This window comes from Aureobasidium pullulans (assembly GCF_000721785.1).
Source record: "Aureobasidium pullulans EXF-150 unplaced genomic scaffold scaffold_6, whole genome shotgun sequence".
In the NCBI taxonomy this organism is placed as follows: Eukaryota; Fungi; Ascomycota; class Dothideomycetes; order Dothideales; family Saccotheciaceae; genus Aureobasidium; species Aureobasidium pullulans.
Window position 1 is genome coordinate 1,262,973 of NW_021941026.1, and position 19,529 is coordinate 1,282,501.

The 19,529-nt window shown below is 50.2% G+C and overlaps 9 protein-coding genes across 9 annotated transcripts; 6 read left to right on the plus strand and 3 right to left on the minus strand.

Annotated features, from left to right (window-relative positions):
* The first annotated feature begins 265 nt into the window (after positions 1–265).
* On the plus strand, positions 266–1,121 carry M438DRAFT_191977 (isochorismatase). Its single transcript, XM_029899258.1, has 2 exons — positions 266–864; positions 921–1,121. Exons 1-2 carry the CDS (start codon positions 478–480, stop codon positions 1,104–1,106), a joined length of 573 nt encoding a protein of 190 aa, XP_029762384.1. The 5' UTR covers positions 266–477; the 3' UTR covers positions 1,107–1,121.
* A 15-nt stretch (positions 1,122–1,136) lies between these two features.
* Positions 1,137–1,970, minus strand: M438DRAFT_270634 (uncharacterized protein; the record flags this gene model as incomplete). Its single annotated transcript, XM_029900407.1, has 1 exon — positions 1,137–1,970. One exon carries the CDS (start codon positions 1,968–1,970, stop codon positions 1,137–1,139), a length of 834 nt encoding a protein of 277 aa, XP_029762385.1.
* A 431-nt stretch (positions 1,971–2,401) lies between these two features.
* On the plus strand, positions 2,402–2,956 carry M438DRAFT_270236 (uncharacterized protein; the record flags this gene model as incomplete). The annotated part of the gene is made up of 2 exons (XM_029900369.1): positions 2,402–2,643; positions 2,692–2,956. 2 exons carry the CDS (start codon positions 2,402–2,404, stop codon positions 2,954–2,956), a joined length of 507 nt encoding a protein of 168 aa, XP_029762386.1.
* A 518-nt stretch (positions 2,957–3,474) lies between these two features.
* M438DRAFT_334111 (uncharacterized protein) lies at positions 3,475–5,685 on the plus strand (the record flags this gene model as incomplete). The annotated part of the gene is made up of 1 exon (XM_029903680.1): positions 3,475–5,685. One exon carries the CDS (start codon positions 3,475–3,477, stop codon positions 5,683–5,685), a length of 2,211 nt encoding a protein of 736 aa, XP_029762387.1.
* A 214-nt stretch (positions 5,686–5,899) lies between these two features.
* M438DRAFT_316568 (uncharacterized protein) lies at positions 5,900–7,108 on the minus strand. The gene is made up of 3 exons (XM_029902701.1): positions 6,962–7,108; positions 6,420–6,901; positions 5,900–6,358 (listed from the first exon to the last, which is right to left on the minus strand). The coding sequence occupies exons 1-3, from the start codon at positions 7,100–7,102 to the stop codon at positions 5,944–5,946; spliced, it is 1,038 nt and encodes a 345-aa protein (XP_029762388.1). The 5' UTR covers positions 7,103–7,108; the 3' UTR covers positions 5,900–5,943.
* A 959-nt stretch (positions 7,109–8,067) lies between these two features.
* On the plus strand, positions 8,068–8,657 carry M438DRAFT_192000 (uncharacterized protein). The gene has a single exon (XM_029899259.1). It carries the CDS (start codon positions 8,212–8,214, stop codon positions 8,578–8,580), a length of 369 nt encoding a protein of 122 aa, XP_029762389.1. The 5' UTR covers positions 8,068–8,211; the 3' UTR covers positions 8,581–8,657.
* On the minus strand, positions 8,340–14,140 carry M438DRAFT_404707 (uncharacterized protein). The gene is made up of 2 exons (XM_029909738.1): positions 8,976–14,140; positions 8,340–8,920 (listed from the first exon to the last, which is right to left on the minus strand). The coding sequence occupies exons 1-2, from the start codon at positions 14,010–14,012 to the stop codon at positions 8,735–8,737; spliced, it is 5,223 nt and encodes a 1,740-aa protein (XP_029762390.1). The 5' UTR covers positions 14,013–14,140; the 3' UTR covers positions 8,340–8,734.
* Positions 14,141–15,619: 1,479 nt separating this feature from the next.
* M438DRAFT_391158 (uncharacterized protein) lies at positions 15,620–16,878 on the plus strand. Its single transcript, XM_029909067.1, has 2 exons — positions 15,620–16,343; positions 16,372–16,878. Exons 1-2 carry the CDS (start codon positions 16,083–16,085, stop codon positions 16,450–16,452), a joined length of 342 nt encoding a protein of 113 aa, XP_029762391.1. The 5' UTR covers positions 15,620–16,082; the 3' UTR covers positions 16,453–16,878.
* Positions 16,879–17,280: 402 nt separating this feature from the next.
* M438DRAFT_344582 (MFS general substrate transporter) lies at positions 17,281–19,336 on the plus strand. Its single transcript, XM_029905260.1, has one exon. The coding sequence runs from the start codon at positions 17,410–17,412 to the stop codon at positions 19,111–19,113; it is 1,704 nt and encodes a 567-aa protein (XP_029762392.1). The 5' UTR covers positions 17,281–17,409; the 3' UTR covers positions 19,114–19,336.
* Positions 19,337–19,529: the final 193 nt, after the last annotated feature.

Below are 19,529 nucleotides of genomic sequence, written 5' to 3' on the forward strand. Positions count from 1 at the left end.
GTATAGGATATCATTGTTCTTCAAGGAAGATCAGGAAGCTGAGAAAAAGATAGGTTATGGTCGGTTGAACAAAGTTTGGGGCAGTCTTGGGGGAAACGAGGGGGAAAGCAAAGCATTGACTCGTTTCTCGGCAGACAGCGTTGTTAGCACCCTCGAGTATCTCCTTGAGTCCTTGACCCAAGCGCTTTCCATGATGAACGACTCGATAGATGCGCTGGTGTTTGCTCGTCACATGAGCAAAGAGAGCTTCCCAAGGGGCGGGTCCGAGGTGTCTTGGGGTGAGTCCGAAGAGTTGGTCAAGACCCCGCCTGGCTACCCCGCGATACTAACCGCATGGAGACATCATCCGCAAGGTGCTTACAGATGGACTTGAGGCTCGAACATTCGTAGAGACAGCTATATAGAGGAGAAGCAAGAAGTCCACTGACAACCAGAAACAACCTCCCCTGCAGAATACCTCCAACACCACCGTCAATCATGTCTTCCGCGACCTCCTTTCGCCAGCTCATCGGCATGCAGCCATCGACTGCCAGCGTTGCCGACAGCACTCTCATCATCATCGACGCTCAAAACGAATACGCAGAAGGCAAATTGAAGTGCTCCAACACAGCATCTTCTCGCAAGGTCATTGCCTCGCTACTTGAAAAGTACCGCGAGGGCAATGGAAAGATTGTCCACGTTGTCCACGACACACCCGATGGCGCACCCGTCTTCACACCCGGCACCAAGCTCGCCGAAGAGTTCGACGAGCTCGCACCTAAGGACGGAGAGAAGGTTATCCACAAGAACTACCCAAGCTCTTTTGCTGGCACCGATCTCCACAAGCACCTTGGTGGTGGCAAGATCGTCTTGACCGGATACATGGTATGTTTGGATGTAACTTCCCTACTCTTTGAACGCTTTGCTGATATATGACGCAGGCACATGTCTGTGTTTCGACAACGGCCAGACAGGGAGCCGAGCTTGGTTACGACGTCGTTTGCGTCGAGGATGCGATTGGCGACAGATCGATCCCTGGTGTCGAGGCCGAGGAGCTGACCAAAACTGCTCTGAACGAGATTGCCGATGCCTTCGGCACTGTCGTCCAGAGCAAGGATATCAAGTAGATATCATGCCTTAATGTATATATGTATCTTTCAATCATCATCTTCGTGCTTCAAAGTGTAGATGGTCATGGCGAGACTGTGACCGTCGGCAAAATCGGCTTCGGGCATCTTGTTTTCGTGATGGGTGTCGAGAACGGCTTTTGATGCGGCCAGGGCATCGTCGCAGTCTTTCTGCAAGCGATTGGAACCTTCAGGGTTGTTGTTGAGTCGGTGACGAGCGCGTTCAGCCTCTTCAGCGACCCAATGCATCGACGAGCTAACGTAGAGAGGTGACTTTGCGGCGACCAACATGAAGGGGAGCTCGAGGACCCACTCTAGGCAAGGTATGAAGATGAGACTGGACTCATCTACCAGCTGTTCTGCCCCAGGCTGCTCTAGTACAGCGACAGTCAAGGACTCGAGGAAGTCTTTGTCGAGCTGTGTAAAGCGCGGCTCTTGTGCGTATAGCTTGAGCTCATTGGCGTGGTTGAGCTTTGTCTGCACAGTTTCCACCATATCCATGAACATGACAAGCTGCCAGACACTCCTCAGTCTGTTCGCCCATGACAGACTCGGGCTGCCCAATGCGACGCAGAGGGCCTTGTTCAAAGGCCATCCACCTTCTGGCATCTGCATCGCCAATAGCTGTTGGAGCCATTGACGTGTATCGCTCTCCACCCATTGTTGTTTGCATCTCTTATGTTCCTCCGATAGTTTTTGCACCGTAAGCGACCTGTCGACTGGTGGTAGAGTTTCTTGAATCAGCGGCGTGCTGCCGTGTCTCGTAGGTGCTGTACGCTCGACTCTAGACCATCCATCTTCTGATTCGGAGATGATGCGCTTTGGATGATACGGTTTGCGTGGTCTACGTGACGAGTGTGGCATGTTGATGTTGCTCGCTTGGAAGATCTCGTTTTGCTGACAATCTGCATGTGAAAAATGCCAAGAATACCGCTGCTTGGACCATCGAAATCTTCTTGTCAGAGAGCTGCATGTCTCACCATCGTCTTCACCAACTCTTTTGCTGGACTGAAAGTTCGGTCTGTCTTTCCCATGGCTGCACAAGACTGTTGTGACTCCAGCAAGAATCGAAAGTAACACAGAAATTCTCCGAGTAAGCTGCAGCTGCATCGATAGTGCCGGACATTGGCTGTAGATCGACTCTGCATACCTGACCCCTTGGACTCCTTCGGACTACGGATTATAGCACCATACGAGGTAGGGACAATATAAAACACCTCTCTCCGTCACAGTTTTCCCCTTCTCTGCTGTTTTTCCTTTTCTACCAACTGTACACCCATCAGAAGCGCGAAACAATGCTATACCTTCTCCTCTTCACCTCCCTCCTAGCCCTCCTCACCCAAACCCTTGCCCAAAGCCTCAATGTCTCCACCATAGCAGTCCAAAACGGCTCTTCCATCCTCGAATGCTGGTCGCTCCAATCCCCGACCACAGGCGCCGGAGCTTCCAACTACCCCCTCGGCAACTTCACAAACGCCTTCATCGGCGCAATACCCCCACACACCTACATCGGTGCCGCATGGCCGAAATCAATTCAGTACTTTCTCCCCTCTGCCTTTCCCACCCGCTTTCACTGACGTAGAAGCAGGTATTCGATGATTCTTCAAGGCCTAGTGCACATCTCTCTTCCTTCGAGTAAGGATGAAATATACATTCAACCTGGTCCTTTGAGTTTACTGCTTGTTATCGACGAAAGAAATGTTTCCATCTCGGGGCATGTTACTGATTTTCCTGGTTCGGAGACGACCTTGATTGCGCAGTTTCCTGTGGAGGGTAATAAGGTGCCCGTGCATACTGTGTTGCATGCTGGGCCTTGTGGGCTGGATGATGTAAAGGGGTTGATCGGATGACTAGAGGGCTGTCCGTCAACTGATAAGGATGGCGTGGGCTATGATGGTATGAGTGGGTGGATGGCTGGAGTTTTGGGTGATTGGACTACTTGAAGGATGATCGTGCTTCTCTAACCTCCGTCCTATCGATGGCAGTATTGATTTCTTTGCGATGGAGCATATGCTCGGCGCCATGAGTGGCAGACGTCCTGGACGAGGACAAAGACTTCCTTGCTCATCATGCTGGATGCGGCCTCTGATTTTCGTTTCTCTTTTGAAGGACGACGTTCTTTGTTTGGCACGAAATGATCTCGACGTCCCTTTGTCCACCTGAGGGCCGCATCTTCGACACTTATATATTGACGACATCGCGCAGAATTTATCGTGATTAATTTTCACCCACTTGTCAAACCAATCGCCATCGTCTCATTCTCGTGAGTCTGCTGGCAGATTCTTTCGCTTCAAAATCAAGCAACGATACACATCCCAGCCACATAAATCAATCTTCTGTGCATCGTTGCCAGATCAAATCACACGCAATGGGGAAGAAAAAGAACGGAAACCAGAACGGTAACAACTGGAACAATAACTCGAAATATTGTACTAGTTGCAATATACCTGGTCATGACTGGAATAGCTGCAATAAAAATCCGAACAACAATAGAAACAACAATAATAACAACAACAACAACAACAATAACAATAACAATAACAACAAGAACAACTACAATAGCTCACAATATTGCCAACACTGCAAAACCCCTGGTCACATCTGGAATAACTGTCCGAACAAAAACCAGAATCAACAACACAATCAGCAGCAGAACCAGCAGCAGAATCAGCATCAGAATCAGCATCAGAATCAGTATCAGAATCAGTATCAGAATCAGTACCATAACCAGAACCAGAAGATCAACACCTATGACGGTCATCAAAATGGGTTCTTGATGAATACCCCTTTCCAACTCGGTCCCCCGGAACTCGAGGCTCTGTGGTGCAGATGGTGCAATTTTCTTGCTCATAGCACCCTCGGCTGCCCCAATGTTGCCCGTCAGGTTGAGGTTGAGTGCCTACCAGATGTCAGTGATAATTTCTGCGGCAGATGTGGGTACAAAGGCCATACCAGCTATGTCTGTTGCAATCCCCAACCACATTTGCAATGCTTTCTCTGTCATCAAAAGGGTCACTCTTTCAAGAATTGTTTGCGCGCCGAAAATCCTCAAATACGCAGAATCATAGAGTCCGCTTCTGTATCTCTATCGAAACCAGAGAACGAAAAGAATGACACAAAATCGATCGAAAAGAGCGCGATTCAAAGTCTGAAGAGAAAGAGAGAGGCAATTGAGGAGACCAAGAGAGCATGCAGTACTTTCATAAGCAGTCTTGTGGACGCTACCACGCAGAAGGAAATCCTTGAGACAGTCCCCGTCACCTCGGATGATCTCTGTCCTATCACTAATCAGGTCATGAACTGGAGACCAGGTGACGACAGCGTTCTGTGGAACACAGACATGTCTGGAACCATCAAGTCGATGCAGATGTTTCACCTGAACAATAACGTCTGGTTCTTTGGTATCAGATACGCTCTGCACCGTCTTACAGCGGGTTTCAGTATTCACTGCGCCCATGAGAATTGCGCTGGAAGTGTTGAAATTATAACACCAGATTTCGAAACAGTCACGACTAACTCACGCAAAGAATATGACCATCATCAGCCAGAACATGCTGTCTTTCTGGCATGCAACTGTCAGCATGCTTACCCGGCGTTCAAGTGGACTCGCTCCCGCACTCAAGAGGCGGATACGACTACCCTCCACTTGCTTAAGCAAGCCCACTCCAATCCTATATTCCTTCAATTTACCAAGCTGAACGCTGGCCTTAGTACAGACGACAGCGAGGTCGAGCTTGAAGCTAGTTTGGAACTGGAAAAGACTCGCGCGGCTTTGGCCGAACAACAGCGAATTCTGAAGGAGGAAGAAGAAAAGCTCGCCCTGACGACGAAGGCGGTCAAGGTCAAACAGTATGTGATATCAAATTTGGGTCACGTTTCCACGGCTGCTATTAGCCCCTCATTCGGTTCGCCCATGCACCTCGACACTCCGTTTGCCAAAAAGATGGCTACCGGTTTCCCCCCATCGCCAATCAACGTTCCTCAAGGCGGTCTTTTCAACGGAGGTGGCGGTGGAGGAGCCTACTCAGCTGATTACGAAACCCAACAGGCCAACAAACGTTACAGAACCGATCAAAACTATTCGAACAACCAAAATGACAATGATCGCAGAGCCGGTGGCTACAACACTAGCCAGACAGGATTCAATGGGCCCGAACTCGACACCAGGATCCCCGATGCCGATGGCTACAACACCAACGAACAGTATGGTAATAACCAGAATGGTCAAGTTTCCAACACGAATGGCAATAATGGTGAAGGTCAGAATGGAAACGATCAAAGTGGATATTTCCAGGGAGGAAACAATCAAACCAACAATCGCAACGACTCAAACAGTCAGAACACCAACGATCGAGGCAACAGAGGCGGCCGAGGTGATAGAAGTCGAGGTAGAGGTCGAGGTAGGGGTCGGGGAGGACAGGGCGACAGAGGAGGTCGAGGAGACTATCAGGGTGGTGACAAACAGGGTGGAAACAAGCAGCAAGGAAATAACCAAGGCGGCAATCAGCGTGGCAACAAGGGCAATGGCCGCTTTGGTAACCACCACGTCGAAGACAACAACCACGACGAAATCCTGTGAGCTTTATAGAAACGCAACTTTTGTGTTCATCACCCAAACATCTTTCTTTTTCTCAAGTGATTATTTATAACCGTGCTCACCAGGTTTCCTTACGGCTATCGGAGACAGCATCTTTATCTATGGTATCACAACGTCGGTGGATGGTATAAATGACACAATTTCGCACATGGGTAGATCATAACGTAAATGTCGTGAATGCTTTTGATCTAGTCCTGTAATTCCTACATCCAAAAAAGTGCCATCGAAACATATGACTTTCTAAACCGACGTAATGGGCTTTCTGTCATGGTACTCATACTCCTCCTCGTGTCTGAATTCCTGACTGATGACAATGCCCTCCTCTCTGACCAAGTCCTTCATGCTGTCGCTTTCCTCAGCAACGGTGGTGATGACTCTGGTCTGGTTCTTGCTTCTGCTCTGAGAGTGCATGTTGTAGGATTCGCAGTTCTGGTAGTCGCCAGTCTTCTTTCCGGTGCGACGGTGGGAAGACATGGATGCCATCCACTTGAAGCGGACGAAGAGGGGCTTTAAGCTGGGAACACTGCCGATAGTGATGGCGATGAGGTCTTCGATGATGGACCAGACCATCAGGTCCGAGAAGCCCCAGACGTAATCGACGGGTGCAAGGAAGCGGTTGAAGTAGAAGGCGCGAACAACGGTAGCTGCACTTGCACTATTTGTGTATCATATTAGTGACTGAAGAAAAAAGTGATTTCTCTGGTGATTTGACTTACAGGAAACCAAGACTCAGGATAGCGGCCAGGGTGAATTTGAGCTTCTTGTCCATTTGAAGGTTCCAGAGAATGACAAAGGGAAGGATGGAGCAGGAGAAGTCCGTGATGCATGATGATACAGTGGTGTAAACGGCAACGCACTTGAGTACGCTGGGTGGGGCACACTTGCCGATACCAGTCCAGGAAGCCGAGACGGGGACGCAGATAGCCAGACAGGCAACGGCAGTGACAAAGCCACAGCAGAAGGAGAGGAAAATGATGAAGTAAAGGAATTGGCGGATGACCCTGCTGGTTGTGATGCGGAGCAAGGCAAAGCAAATGCTGCTTTTGACGAAGATGAGAGAGATGAGGTAGAAGCATTGGAAGATGACGACCGAATGTCTAGCGTTGACATTTTGCTCTGGTGTGAGGTTCGCGTCTCTCACACCGATTCCTTGTTCGCAACCCCACATGACGGACACACAGGTGCCGAAGAACAAGACCTGTTATTGAATGAGTATACATTGATGGTAGACAAATGCCGATAGAGAAGAAAAACATACCTGACCAATTGCCATGGAGTAATCATCAAGACCGAAGCCTCTGATGGACCTACGAACACCACATCTCACCACGACGACGATGGTCGTAACGATCAAGCTCACTAGAGCAATGACAAAAGTTGACAGCTGCTTGCCCTCCATGGCTTCCTGTATATTGAATCGTCAAGTATGAAAATGATCGACCGGTCCGCACGCAAGGTAAGAAAGAGAGACCATGATGACTCAACGGGGGACCTGCATTTAATATAGCAATACACGTACCTCTCTCATCGCATCTTCTTCAGCATGGACACATGGAGAAGATCTTCAGCATCGAGACTCCGTTGGCGTATGACAGATCTCTTGTTTCAGAGTCATTTAGGACCGGCGGTAGGGTCGTTAAACTTTCAACGGTTTTCCCGTTAAGAATTACCATCTTCATTGTTTAAACTCAAGCCACGCGATCTTCCATGCAGATTTCGACGTCAGTAAATAGACTTTCGGAAAAAAAAGAATTGGAAACACCAGCGTTGGTGCTGCAAAGCGGAAAGTGCAAGCCAGTCGACCAAATTTTGGATGGATTGCACCCCCATGGCTGCGCTTTCCCTACAACAATCAGCTACTCGCATCTTTCGCGAGATGTCTATTGTGTCCGCACAGATCGCGACTATCGATGCGAACCCTAGGATAACCCTAAGTCTCTGACACACTAGCCAGCAGCAAAGACGCGACCTTCGCTCTGTTGCGTCCATAACTACTTGGCTTGGACCTGAAGCCTCAGAGGACATGCCGTCGCCTTCGGCTAGCAGAACCCAGATGTCAGTATGTTCGAATCAGGGTAACGGGACAGAAAGACTCACGAGTCGTTGGCAAAGCCTAAGTGTTCACGGGTCTACAGCGGCCTCCACACAACAGAGGTGGATTGCTTCAACACTCCGCGGAGCACCGCACGTGGCGGAGCTTCATCCTCTAGGTACTTTCTAGATCGTGGGGAAAGCGCAAGAAAAGACGAGATGAGAATTCCCAAAAACCAGGCACTAGACTTCTGCGCTCGAAGCATGCTCGGCTGGATGGTAATTAGCGGCTAATCATGGGAATGCCGGAAATAGGCAATTGCAGTTGTGAGACCACGTTTGAACGACCCAGGCTTCCGAGGACGATGCCTCAAAAGAAGCCAAAGTCCATCGTTGTAAAAGTCAACCATTATCTGGACAACTGATGATGAAAGTCATGTTCTGGTCAGAGATGACGAAAAGGTCAATCTTCAAACTATGACTCGGTTTGGAGGTCGAACAAGCAGAAACGGCTCGAAGCGAAGGGCCGAGAAGGCACGCACAGGAGTGTCAGAAGAAAGTGGAATAAGGAAACGGGAGATTGAGAATAGTAAAAGAAATCAACAGCGAGAAGGACAGTGGTATAATAGACGAAGCAAAAGTATAATCATTACATCTCATCTCATCCTCCCCTTGATATTAGCCAGCACCTGTGTTATTGCTCGCATGACTGTTTCATGTCGTAAAAGTCGTTGCCTCTGCGTCTCTGTGTTGTTGTTCCTCCGCATTACCATGTTTTTAAAAGATCTCACTGTCATCATCAAACGAATCTGTCCTCGCATCAGCTCCTTCCACGCTTCTTCCTAACTCATGTGTCTGAGCTTGTTGCCTGTTCTCAAGACACCTCGTTGTGTCTCATCTATAAGAACAGTGCAGCATCAATACCCTCCCACTCCCCAGCGATATGATATTTCTTTTTTTCAATATGTGAAGTTGAAGAGAAAAGTAAAAACAACAAAAATCACGAACCATAACTCTTGCTCGAAGGTACTGGCTTTCTTCTTACAGTGCCAGACAGTTGCTCCTGATGAGCTTCATCGTTGGCACCACTAGCAGCACGCGAGCCCATTGGTCTAGGCCCAGTAATCTTACGGGTTGGGCTGAATTTGCTCGTGACGCGAGGGCTAGCTGTCGGTTCAGGTGAACGCTGATCACAATGGTGTTAGTCAGGCGTTTCGTTCAGGTAAAGTATCTTGACTTACGTGTCCACGGTCTGTTTCCAAGGAGTATCGAACTTCTTCGATAGGTTCGAGCAGATGTCCCGAACCCAGCGGGGTCGAATAGTACATCTGACGAGGCTTCTGTGGTGCCTGCTGTCGCTGTTCTCTCGGTGGCTCAACTTCAACTCTAGGTGCGGGTTTTGGCTTGCTTTCAGGAACAAGAGGTCCACTGTCTTTGCCTGGAGGGATTCCACTGAGCTTGTTGGTTCGTGCCAAGGAAAGCGAAGGGTTGGACCCCCACTGGAGAGGATCGAAGTCACTTTCCACCGTGCGCTGAGAAAGGTCACTGTTGGTCAGTGTCTCGAAGTGTTCAGGTCCACTGAATGTGCGTGCTTCGTTCTCAAGATTTGTCTGGTGGCGATGCGTTGGGCCTGGTCGAGGCTGAGGGTGCTGTAGCAGCAAAGAATCGCGATGAGCCGAGTATTTGGGGTCATCGAAGTCATCAAGCTCATCTTCTCCTGGAAGGATGATAGGGATGTTGTCTAGTTGAGATCCTGATTCGGATGGAATCAATGGCGAGGGAGTCCGTGTCATATCACTGAGTTCACTAAGTTCGCTGCGCACACTTTTGTTGTCGGAGATGTGTTCCTTCATTGCAAGATGGTCTTTGACTAAAGACTGAGTAGACCGAAGACGATCATCAGACTTCAAAGCATATCCATCGTGGTAGTAGCCTGCACCATCAGATCTCAAGCTCTCGCCACTCTTAGAGGCGTTGGTGTATTGACTTCTACGCTTGCCATAAACATCCGAATTTTCTGGCGCCGATGAGGTCGTCGTCTTGGACCAGCGGGACATCTTGGGAATACCGAATAGAGATGAGCTGTTCGACTTGTGTTTGCGCTGCTTTTCCGGAGTACTATCAGCGCCAGCGTGAACGTCGTAGGGGCTGTGCTGTTGCTGTGGCAGACTTGCAGCAGAATCAAAAGAGCCGGATCGGCGATTGTAGGACTCTTGTGTCGGAGTCAGAAGACGCTCGTTGTTCTCAAACTGGTTGTTGAGAACGTGGGTTTCGTGCTGGTCTAAGAAAGACTTGCCGTCGTTGCTTTCTTCTTCCAGGACTGTGCTTACACGGTTGATTGAGTCCCTGCGGCCGTTGTAACCAGAGTGGAAATATCTATCCTGGGGAGACGTCGCATTGTCTTTTGGAGACGGGAGCAATGCGTTGGCAGACTGGTTGGAAAGATGACCGGAGTGGTTGGGTGTTGAAGAGGTCCCAGCTTGTCCTTCAGGTTCGTACCCAGAATCACGTCCGTACTGTGCCCGGTCCTCGTATGAGTCGAAACTGCTACCACGGAGCGACATTGGTGGTCGGTCACCCTGGGTAAGTTTCAGGTCTTCTACATCTCCGAGTATTTGGTTCAACATGTCCTCAATTTTAGAAAGATCGTTTGAACCTCTCTTACTCAAGCCTTTGAGTGCACGTTTGAAGACATTCTTGCGCTTCATGGGAACATCCTCTTCGTTGTAACTGCCGTGAGTGGTTCGAGGTACTGAAGCTGGTTGAGGTCGGGGCCCACCAAGCACTTTCTTGACAGTATATTCGGCATCGCGGTCTGTGTTATCCATAATCTTGCGATCCTGCTCGGCGATGAATCTCTTCATCTCCTCAAATTCGTGGCGCATTTCCGCGGCGCTGCGGACCAGTGTGACGAGAATCTCGGTATCCCTTGCGTTACGGTGCGCGTCTCGAACAGTAAGGTGGTCCATCAAGGCGACAACGTCCTTCGATTGGATCGTGTCAATTCCTTTGCCGGTGGCACTGTCGTACAGCGGAGAGGACATGCCATGGGAGTTACCACTCAGGTGACGGCTGTGCTTCCCAATGAATTGATCTTCACGCGTTGTTTCAATGTCATAGTCCTCAAATTGTCCTTTGGTATGTGACTTATGACCTCTGGGGGTGGAGGCTCCATTGGAACGAGCGTAAGCTGCAGACGCATATCCCTCGTCTCCAAAGTGGGCCGGAGGGGAGGCAGTACCTGCACGCCCCACGCGGACAGCTTGAGCCTGACGAACATCTGGAGTCGTCTCACGAGAGGCATAATCTTCAACGACAGCTTGGTTCGCTGAAAGATGCTTGTCCGAACGGTGTTGATCCAGTACTTTATCAGCTGCGAAAGCACCTGCGGCGATGCCGGCTCCCACGATGACCTTTTCGTTCATGGAGAAACTGTGCTCCGAAATGCTGTCGTGTCTCACAGCTTCTCTCTCCGGGCTTTGGGAGAAAGATGGTTGGAAATTGAAACGTCCGTCGCCTCTACCAGGGCCCTGGATCTCTGGAGGATTTGTACTCAGGTCTGATTCAGAGTCAATTCCATGTCCAATTTCGGGCATGGGGTCATTAGCATCAGGAATGCCATGAGCACTCAAGCGTACAGGGGGTGATCCCACGTGCTTACGTTCCTCGTGGAGAGTCTCGCTCCGGTTTGGAGAGCCTGTAGGCTGAGCAGAGGAGCCTCGACTCGACAGAGCCAATGCGTTCTCGCGTAATGCGCTCCATCGACTTTGGGTTGGGTGCTGCATCTGTGGATCTCTGGTCTGATGGTCCAGAGTCTGATGGCGAAGTTCTTCGCGTACGCTCTCGTCCAGCTGCTCACGGTAACGAGTATCTTCAAAATTGCTGGGGCTGGTTTGAGACGACTGGAGACTGGTACTGATTGTAGAAGGGTCGATCAACGAAGCTACAGCTGACTCGATGCCGTACGGCTGATTGTATTGGGGCGTCGCAGCCACTCCCTTTACATCACGCTCCGGGCTCTGTTCGTTTGAGAGATAGCTGCCATCAGTATATTGTGTCAAGCGGCGCTCATCAGCCGACTCTGGGATGGTGCTTGTATCGGCGAGAGATTTGCGATATTCCTCATTCTTCTCATGTTCCTGCTGGAACCATTCTTCGAGCTCGCTACGTTCGTCAGCCTCGTCGTAGGTCTGTGCGGGCGATTGTGGAGCTCTGTCAAGATCGAAGCTCTTCTGTTGGGCGCTCGGAGAAGGTGGTGCTGAGACCGGAGACATGGCATTCCGCTGACGTTCCTCGAAGCCGGCAGATAGCTCGGAGACTCTACTTCGGGGTCGCAGACCATGTGGAATCAATGGATCGCTGAGACTATCTCTGAAGGTGGACACGCTCTGAGCAGGGCTCGAAGACTGCCTCCTATCACCCTCATTATCATGATGGCCATGATGGTGCAGTGCTTCTGCACCTCCGAGTCCGGCGGCAGCTAGTGCGGCGATCTTGGCTTTGGCCGAGATAGACTGAGCACTCTGAGCACTCTGAGCGCTTTCAGGGCGTCTTTCTGCCAGTGAAGTGCGGCTGTGAATGGATTCAAGAGCTCGAGGAGAGCGTGCTCCTTTGCCTTTAGGGGTCGTAGATGCTGGGGATAAAGAACCACGAAGCGAGCCACGGCGGACTTCTCGGACTGGAGTCTGGCGTTCTGTGAGAGAGGCAGACTCTGGACGCTCGGTCGATGCAGTAAGAATAGACTGGCGAGTTACTTCCGAGTCGTTCATAGCCGAGGCGCCAGTCCAAGGCATTGGTGGAATATCCTCCTTACGATAAGTCCTTTCGGTTTCAGCCAAACTGGTGGAGTCACTGCGACTGCCTCGGGCTTTGCGCTTCTTGCGGCGTTCACGACTGACGGTATCCTGAGAATCATGGTGACGAAGGGCTGCAGCAGTAAGGACGCCGCCAGCAATGCCTGCAGCAGCAGCGTTTTTGATGCGATGAGACTCCTTGTCTTTGCTTGATCTGCTTTGCACAGATTCTTCCCGTGTTGAGGTACGAGAGGATCGTCGTTCACGATGAGAACGTTCGGAGTCTGCACGGCTAGAGCGACCAGCCTTCTCGCGACGCTCAGAGTCTCCACGAGAAAGTACCTCACCAGGATTATCATCGTAGCGGTTGAGGACAACTTTGGGCTTACTGGAGATCGAAGGCGAAGAAGTTGATTTCGAGTGACGCCGGTCCAATTCGTCTTCGGTGTATGAGCCTTGCGACGAGCGGCGCTGTTCGTTCTTCAACTGTGTGATTTCAGGCAGTATGAGGCGACGGACGGTGTCTTCAACCATCTGTAGTAGCTTTGGGTTGTTCAACGACACCTTCGAGGTAGTACCAGAAGCATATGAGAGGTTGCTGGGAGACAGGTTCGAAGACAGGATGGAGGACTCGGCAGCGCTGGCAAGGTCCTCTTCACGTGTGGAACGTGATGAGCGGCGGCGACGCTCCTTTGTAGGTTTCGTTTCAGGTTCATATTCGACCGCTTCTCCACGTTGCCGTTGCATCAACTTTTCAATGACCTTTTGCTTGATGCGCTCATGGCTCGCACTGCGGGCTCTGTCTTGGGCGGGAAGGTCGAGGAGGCTTTGGCTACGGCTTGCGTCTTCGGATAGATCCTGGCTCATGGCGGAAACATGCGAGGGATCAAGGAGACTATCAGGAGGCATTGACGAGACGTCGGACGTTGCAGGCAGGTAGTGTAAGTCGCGGGACTCGCGACCGTGTTTGAGGCTTGATATGTCGCTGTTGTTCAGGATCTCGACTTCGACTGGAGGTATGGCAGAAAGGTTGCTCTCTGACGAGTGACTGACTTCGGTGCCCTCGACTGGCACTGTCTTGTCCGAAGTCTTGCTGCCAAGAGAGATGCGGCGTGTGTAGGAGGGCTTCTTGTCGCGACCAATGCCCGTGATCTGGACAGAGTCGGCTGTCTTTGACTTGCGATGGGCCGAAGGAGTGACTTTGACGCGCACGCTGGGGCGGTTCTTTGCTTTGTCGCCCTTGGTGGCTTCGAAGTATTCAATCAACAGCGAGGTCTGTGATTTGTTGCGGCCGTGGCGAAGACGGGGGCCTTCTTTAGATGTGAGCTTGTGTGTCGAGATAGTGATGGGACTGCCGTCCTCGGGGATCGAGTACGAGGTCTGATCGGTGCGGCGTGAGATGTTGGTAGCGACGTCGGTGTCGTCGACGTCGGTGGGTTCGGTAGGGGCGGGCAGCGGAGGTCGTTGATGAGCTTCGACACCCATGGCGGCGGCGACTGCTCAAGAAATTACGCGATGGAGGATGCGGCTTTCATTGCAGCCCGACGAGTGGAATGACGATGATGATGATCTGAGACGCTTCCAATCCGAGAGGACGAAGTCGTCGTTTCCTGGACTCCAGCTATACTCGGTTAGATGAAGGTCTGCCGGCGTCCGCTAGGCGATTCAGAAGGAGCAAACAGTCAAAGATGTGCTGAGGACGGAGGCTTCGCAGCGAGAAACAGAGCTTGATTGCTATCTACCGGCAATCAGCAAACGATGCGACAAACCATGGCATTTGTGATAAAGTCGGCACCTTTTTTGTGGAGAAACAAGTTGTATGTTGATATGGGCCGTTAGATAGTCGGCTGCTTCCCGACGCGCCGTCTGGAGCTTGTTTCAAGAGTCTGCAACTGCTCGACAAGAAGACGTATTTCTCTTGTTGCTTTGTGCTGACTTGGACGAGTGCAAGTGTGAACAAACAGGTCGAAGGATTATGGCTGCACCAACGGCAGGATCTGTCGACTCTTGATGCAAGATGCTGCCTCCAAGCGACCATCCACGATCCGCCGCGACACAACTTCGCCGTTCGGTAGACTTTGTGCGCTACGCCCCGCCCGCTCTTTCCGCTGAACGCTTCCCTGCCAACGCTCAAGCATTGGTCGCTGTTTGTTCTTGCTTCCATACCCTGTCAATCCTCCTTCTTCTCGCCTACTCGTGTCCTACTGCGCCTCTTCCAAAAATCCACCTGTCTTTGTTTCCACTCCTCAGAACTCGTGCCCACGCTTGCACTGCTTCATATGCGATGCACATGTAACCCAACCTAATGTTCTCTGTTCGTCACCGCACTTGATCGTCACAATCGCCTAATCCTGGTTGGCTGAACCCTCCCCCAACCTCTTCTACTGGTGCCAACTCACCATCACCGTGTCATTGGCCATGTAATTATTATTCGGTGGCTGACCGTGTGTGTGCCACTCTCGCAAGTCCTGATTCACTTTTCTTGTTGCTCTTTCCACCAATCTTCTTCCCAGCCTTTTATTTAATGCCTGCATCCTGCATCGCTCATCGGGAACCTGCTTCGCCCATGTTGGTTTCCAGTGCCTCCTGCCTCGGCGTTTTTCTGGTTTCAACGTGAACCATAGAAATCACCTTGATGCAAAGTGCAGCAGGGGAGCCCATCAAATCGCTGCTCTATCACTGAGTAGGTATGCTTGTATATCTCCGACCGTCACTGGGGTCCCAACATGCGTGCGCATCTACGTTTGGCTACTGTGTCATGGCGATGGTTACAATTTCTTGCCTTATGTTCCTTGACGCCTCAAGTCTTTGTCGAGATACTCGCTCTGCCTTGTAAGACTTTTGCCGATTACATTCCATACGAGTATTATCTGTATCGCGTGGTTGACTGCTGGACTGAGAAGAGCTTCGGCCTGGGAAACGCGTCAACGCAGTAATTACAGGTACTTGAAAATTGCAACATGAATGCAGAGGTGAAGCGAACCGATGTACAAAATTCTCAGGGAAACGAGATATCTAAACCACTAACACGATCTCGTTTCAGATCCAAGAACAGGCGATTTGAAGGTTGTGTCCTTCGCAGAAGATCTATTCCTTTTCTTGACACAATCTCCATCCCCACATTTTCTCCAACTCTCCGCAACTCCACACTCTGGCAACGGTTCTGTCGAAGCCGACATGAACTACTATCTCTGAAAGCAAGACATTGCAAGGCTTGCTGCTATCGCATTGCTATGCTATTCTTTCTCAAGTTCTTGGTCAAGATCGTACCTTTTGGTGTCGCGGACAGCCCAGTCAGCATTGAAGTTCTAGATCATTATGATGATCTCATCAAGACTTGCCTTTAATAAGTCGATTGTTACTCTCGGCCAGGTAGATGCTCCAACCTCGATCAGCCTGGACAAGGACTTAACCGCGGATTACCTATACTACGCTAAGCAGTCATGGCTCGTTAAGCCGAACGCGTTCCATGTTGGGCTACCTTCAATGAGCCCAGCATCGGAATGCCATATGCCATAAAGCTTTCAAATTTACAATGGCTTGGCCAACATCCTCATGCCACACTCGGCCGTCCACAAGTGTTACAAACAAACCCTCGGTGTTACTGGGAAGGTCACCCTCAAATTCGCAAACAACCTTGCAGTTCCACGTGATCTCACGAAGAGCTCGGATTTGGCAGCAGCGTCACGTTACCAAGACTTCATTCTCGGTATCATGGCCAATCCTCTGTTCCTCGGACAGCAGTGTCCTTCTGAAGTTCTGGCAACACCCAATCTCAACTTGACTGCTCTGACCGCAGATCAGATCTCGTACTCCGTACATTAATGGCACAGTCGATCTCTAGACTTTTGATCTCTCTCAATTTGCCTCTGAGCCTGCAGGCGGATTCGCGAGCTACATCAATAATAGCAGTGATCCTCTCTGACCAATATGTGCCGACCTTACCGAGGTCCAACAAAACGGATGGCAAATCGGTCAGAAATCTAATGACTATGCTTACATTACGCCTCAATACGTTTGTCAGCCATTAGGCTACGTTTGGAACACTTTCAAGCCTTCCGGGATCCTGATCGCTGAGTTCGGCTTCAATCCCTTCATGGAGTCGGAGAAGAAGCCTGTAGAGCAGCTTTACGATCTCGAGAGATCGCTGTATCATGAAGGCTTCCTGAAAGAGACGCTAAAGTCCATGCATCTGGATGGAGTCAATGTTATTGGTGGAATTTTGTCGACAACAACGAGTTCGAGTCTTTTGAAATCAGTATGGTCTTTAGACGGTCAACAGGACCAGTGGCAAGTTTGAGAGGCATTACAAGAGGAGTTCTTCGATCTCGTTGATTTCTTCCACAAGCACGGAGATGTTGCTGTTTAATCAGCATCATTCGAGTTGCGAAAAGTACATAACAAGCTTTGCCTCAACATGTGCACAAATGTTTCATCCTGCCAGTGGAGCTTTTACGTTCTGATAACCGTACTCCTCATGTGAATCTCGACGTTAGGTACAGCAAGAGCTGATGAAGGAGAAGAACATGTAGGAGACTTGGTCGGGAGTCGGCTTGTCAAAGTGAGGCTATACCACATTAGGGCATAATATAGAGTTGGCCGCTGCACGTCGTTCGGCTGTTCGGCATGTTCTTGAGGAACATCTTGAGTGAGGTCCGCTCAATTTTGACGTGCCGAAACGGCCTGACTAATTATGGGCGACAGCTCGAGGAAGCAAACAATCATGGCTCAGTCGCTCTTTCCTTCTGGCGACCTGCCATCCACTCCATCCTTGCATGTCCAGTCGCGTGAAAACACCTCTGAGCTCGCCAAACTGCCGCCATAACGTCTACTCGGAGAAAAGCGGTCATAACGCCGATACACAAGTCGACTTGCTTCGGCCATGGGCTCACACAACCAACACTCTGATGGAGATGTCAAGTCGACGGATTCCGACAAACACTCGATATCCTCAATCTCCGTGCCCGAACAACCAGAAGTCGAGTCAATCTCAACGCCTCTACCGCAAACCGACGGCATTCACCCACTCCCAAGCCCCGACGAGCATGATGCATCATCATTAGAAAAACAAATCACGCCTTCCATAACAAGTGAAGACATCGATCCAATATTCGTACCCAAAGGACAAAGAAGAGGACTGCTAGCCCGCGTGGCCATCATCGCCGAAGCTGAGAATCCCAAACACTACGCTCGCAGGACAAAATGGTTCATCACCTTTGTGGTCGCCATGGCAGGTGCTGGAGCACCGATGGGTAGCTCAATTATTCTCCCTGGACTGTCCAAAATCGAGCGCGAATTCAACTCTACATCCACCGTCACTAATCTATCAGTCGCTTTCTACATGCTTAGCATGTCTATTTTCCCGCTCTGGTGGTCTAGCTTCTCCGAGACGCTCGGCAGACGGACTATTTACCTGGCGTCCTTCTTCCTGTTCCTGGTCTTTAACATCTTGAGCGCTGTCAGTGTTAACATCACTATGTTCATCATTATGCGTGTTCTTTCTGGAGGTGCCGCTGCTTCTGTACAAGCTGTTGGTGCTGGGACCATCGCCGACGTCTGGGACGTCAACGAGCGAGGCAATGCGATGAGTTATTTCTATCTCGGACCTTTGATGGGGCCACTCTTGGCGCCGATTGTAGGAGGAGCATTAACACAGGGCCTTGGATGGAGGAGTACCATGTGGTTCACGACAATCTATGGTGGACTTCTCTGGTTTCTGATTCTATTCTTCCTTCCAGAGACTTTGAAGGACACAAAATCGGTTGCTGCCCTAGCTGAAGCCTCAGAAAAGGACGCCACCACAAGACCAACCCTCTCCAGAACAAGTACACGCCAAAGTGTAGCCCTCAAGTCAAAACGCTACATTACCATCCTCCGTCGCTGGTTCGTTGACCCTCTTGCCATTATCCTCAACCTACGCATTCCAGCCGTAGCCCTTGTTGTCTATTACGCCTCCATAACTTTCGGCTCCCTCTACGTCCTTAACATCTCCGTTCAACAAACCTTCGATTCGGATCCTTACAACTACTCTACCATCATCGTCGGTCTTATGTACATTCCCAACTCTCTAGGCTATTTCCTAGCTTCCCTGCTGGGTGGGAGATGGATCGACAAAATCATGGCTAGAGAGGCTAAGAAAGCGAACCGCTATGATGAACACGGCCACCTTATCTACCGCCCCGAAGATCGTCTCCGTGAGAATGCATGGTTGGGCGCTTTCATGTTCCCACTCGCACTCATATGGTATGGCTGGTCCGCTCGCTACCACACTTTCTGGCTCGTCCCCATGATCGCCAACTTCTTCTTCGGTATCGGCTCGATGCTTATTTTCGCCGTCGTTACTACAATGTTGACCGAATTCATGCCTAAGAAAGCATCTCACGGTATTGCTCTGAACAATTTCGTGAGGAATATCTTTTCTTGCGTGGGTAGTTTGGTTGCTAGTCCATTGATTGACTGGTGTGGAGATGGATGGCTTTTCACAGTCATTGGGATTTGGTGTCTGATATCTGGAATTCTAGTCATCTGGAGCATGAGGAGATTTGGAGAAGGATGGAGGGTTCGGGCAGCCGAACTTATGGTTTGAGGGAAGAAAGACCACGCCTCTTTTTCACTCTTTTGCTGTTTTCAATTGGTTTTCGCATCTAAGCGTTTCTAGCGATTTTGCTTTGGAGTCTACGGAAGGTGATGATCCTTGTCTCTGGTTTAGCTATACCACCTTTTTCTCCGGTCTAATAATTTCAAAGCATGATAATGCCTTATGGACAATGCCTTATAAAAAACACCTTATGGACAATACCGTACGGCGCTAAAACACTTTATGTCATCTCTCACCCTTAGGACGTCCATTCATACTCGTGCTTTCCCTCTATTTTAGTGACTCGGGAGGCACGTCTTTAGACGAAACTGTCTACACTTAGTATATCTAATCGAGCCCTCCCGAGATTAATTGCTATGTCTAGCTAGAGCCCGAGACGACTACGAGCTACCGACTCGACACGT

Excerpts from the sequence above, each read along its gene's own strand:
- M438DRAFT_404707 (XM_029909738.1), bottom strand. The coding sequence starts at position 14,012 with ATGGGTGTCGAAGCTCATCAACGACCTCCGCTGCCCGCCCCTACCGAA. Across the intron at positions 8,921-8,975 it reads TGGAAACAGACCGTGGACAC|CGTTCACCTGAACCGACAGC; the intron begins GTAAGTCAAGAT and ends CATTGTGATCAG.
- M438DRAFT_192000 (XM_029899259.1), top strand. The coding sequence starts at position 8,212 with ATGACTCGGTTTGGAGGTCGAACAAGCAGAAACGGCTCGAAGCGAAGG.
- M438DRAFT_316568 (XM_029902701.1), bottom strand. The coding sequence starts at position 7,102 with ATGGAGGGCAAGCAGCTGTCAACTTTTGTCATTGCTCTAGTGAGCTTG. Across the intron at positions 6,902-6,961 it reads ACTCCATGGCAATTGGTCAG|GTCTTGTTCTTCGGCACCTG; the intron begins GTATGTTTTTCT and ends ATTCAATAACAG. Across the intron at positions 6,359-6,419 it reads ATCCTGAGTCTTGGTTTCCT|TGCAAGTGCAGCTACCGTTG; the intron begins GTAAGTCAAATC and ends ATACACAAATAG.
- M438DRAFT_191977 (XM_029899258.1), top strand. The coding sequence starts at position 478 with ATGTCTTCCGCGACCTCCTTTCGCCAGCTCATCGGCATGCAGCCATCG. Across the intron at positions 865-920 it reads TCGTCTTGACCGGATACATG|GCACATGTCTGTGTTTCGAC; the intron begins GTATGTTTGGAT and ends TATATGACGCAG.
- M438DRAFT_391158 (XM_029909067.1), top strand. The coding sequence starts at position 16,083 with ATGCCACACTCGGCCGTCCACAAGTGTTACAAACAAACCCTCGGTGTT. Across the intron at positions 16,344-16,371 it reads CAGATCAGATCTCGTACTCC|ACTTTTGATCTCTCTCAATT; the intron begins GTACATTAATGG and ends GTCGATCTCTAG.
- M438DRAFT_344582 (XM_029905260.1), top strand. The coding sequence starts at position 17,410 with ATGGGCTCACACAACCAACACTCTGATGGAGATGTCAAGTCGACGGAT.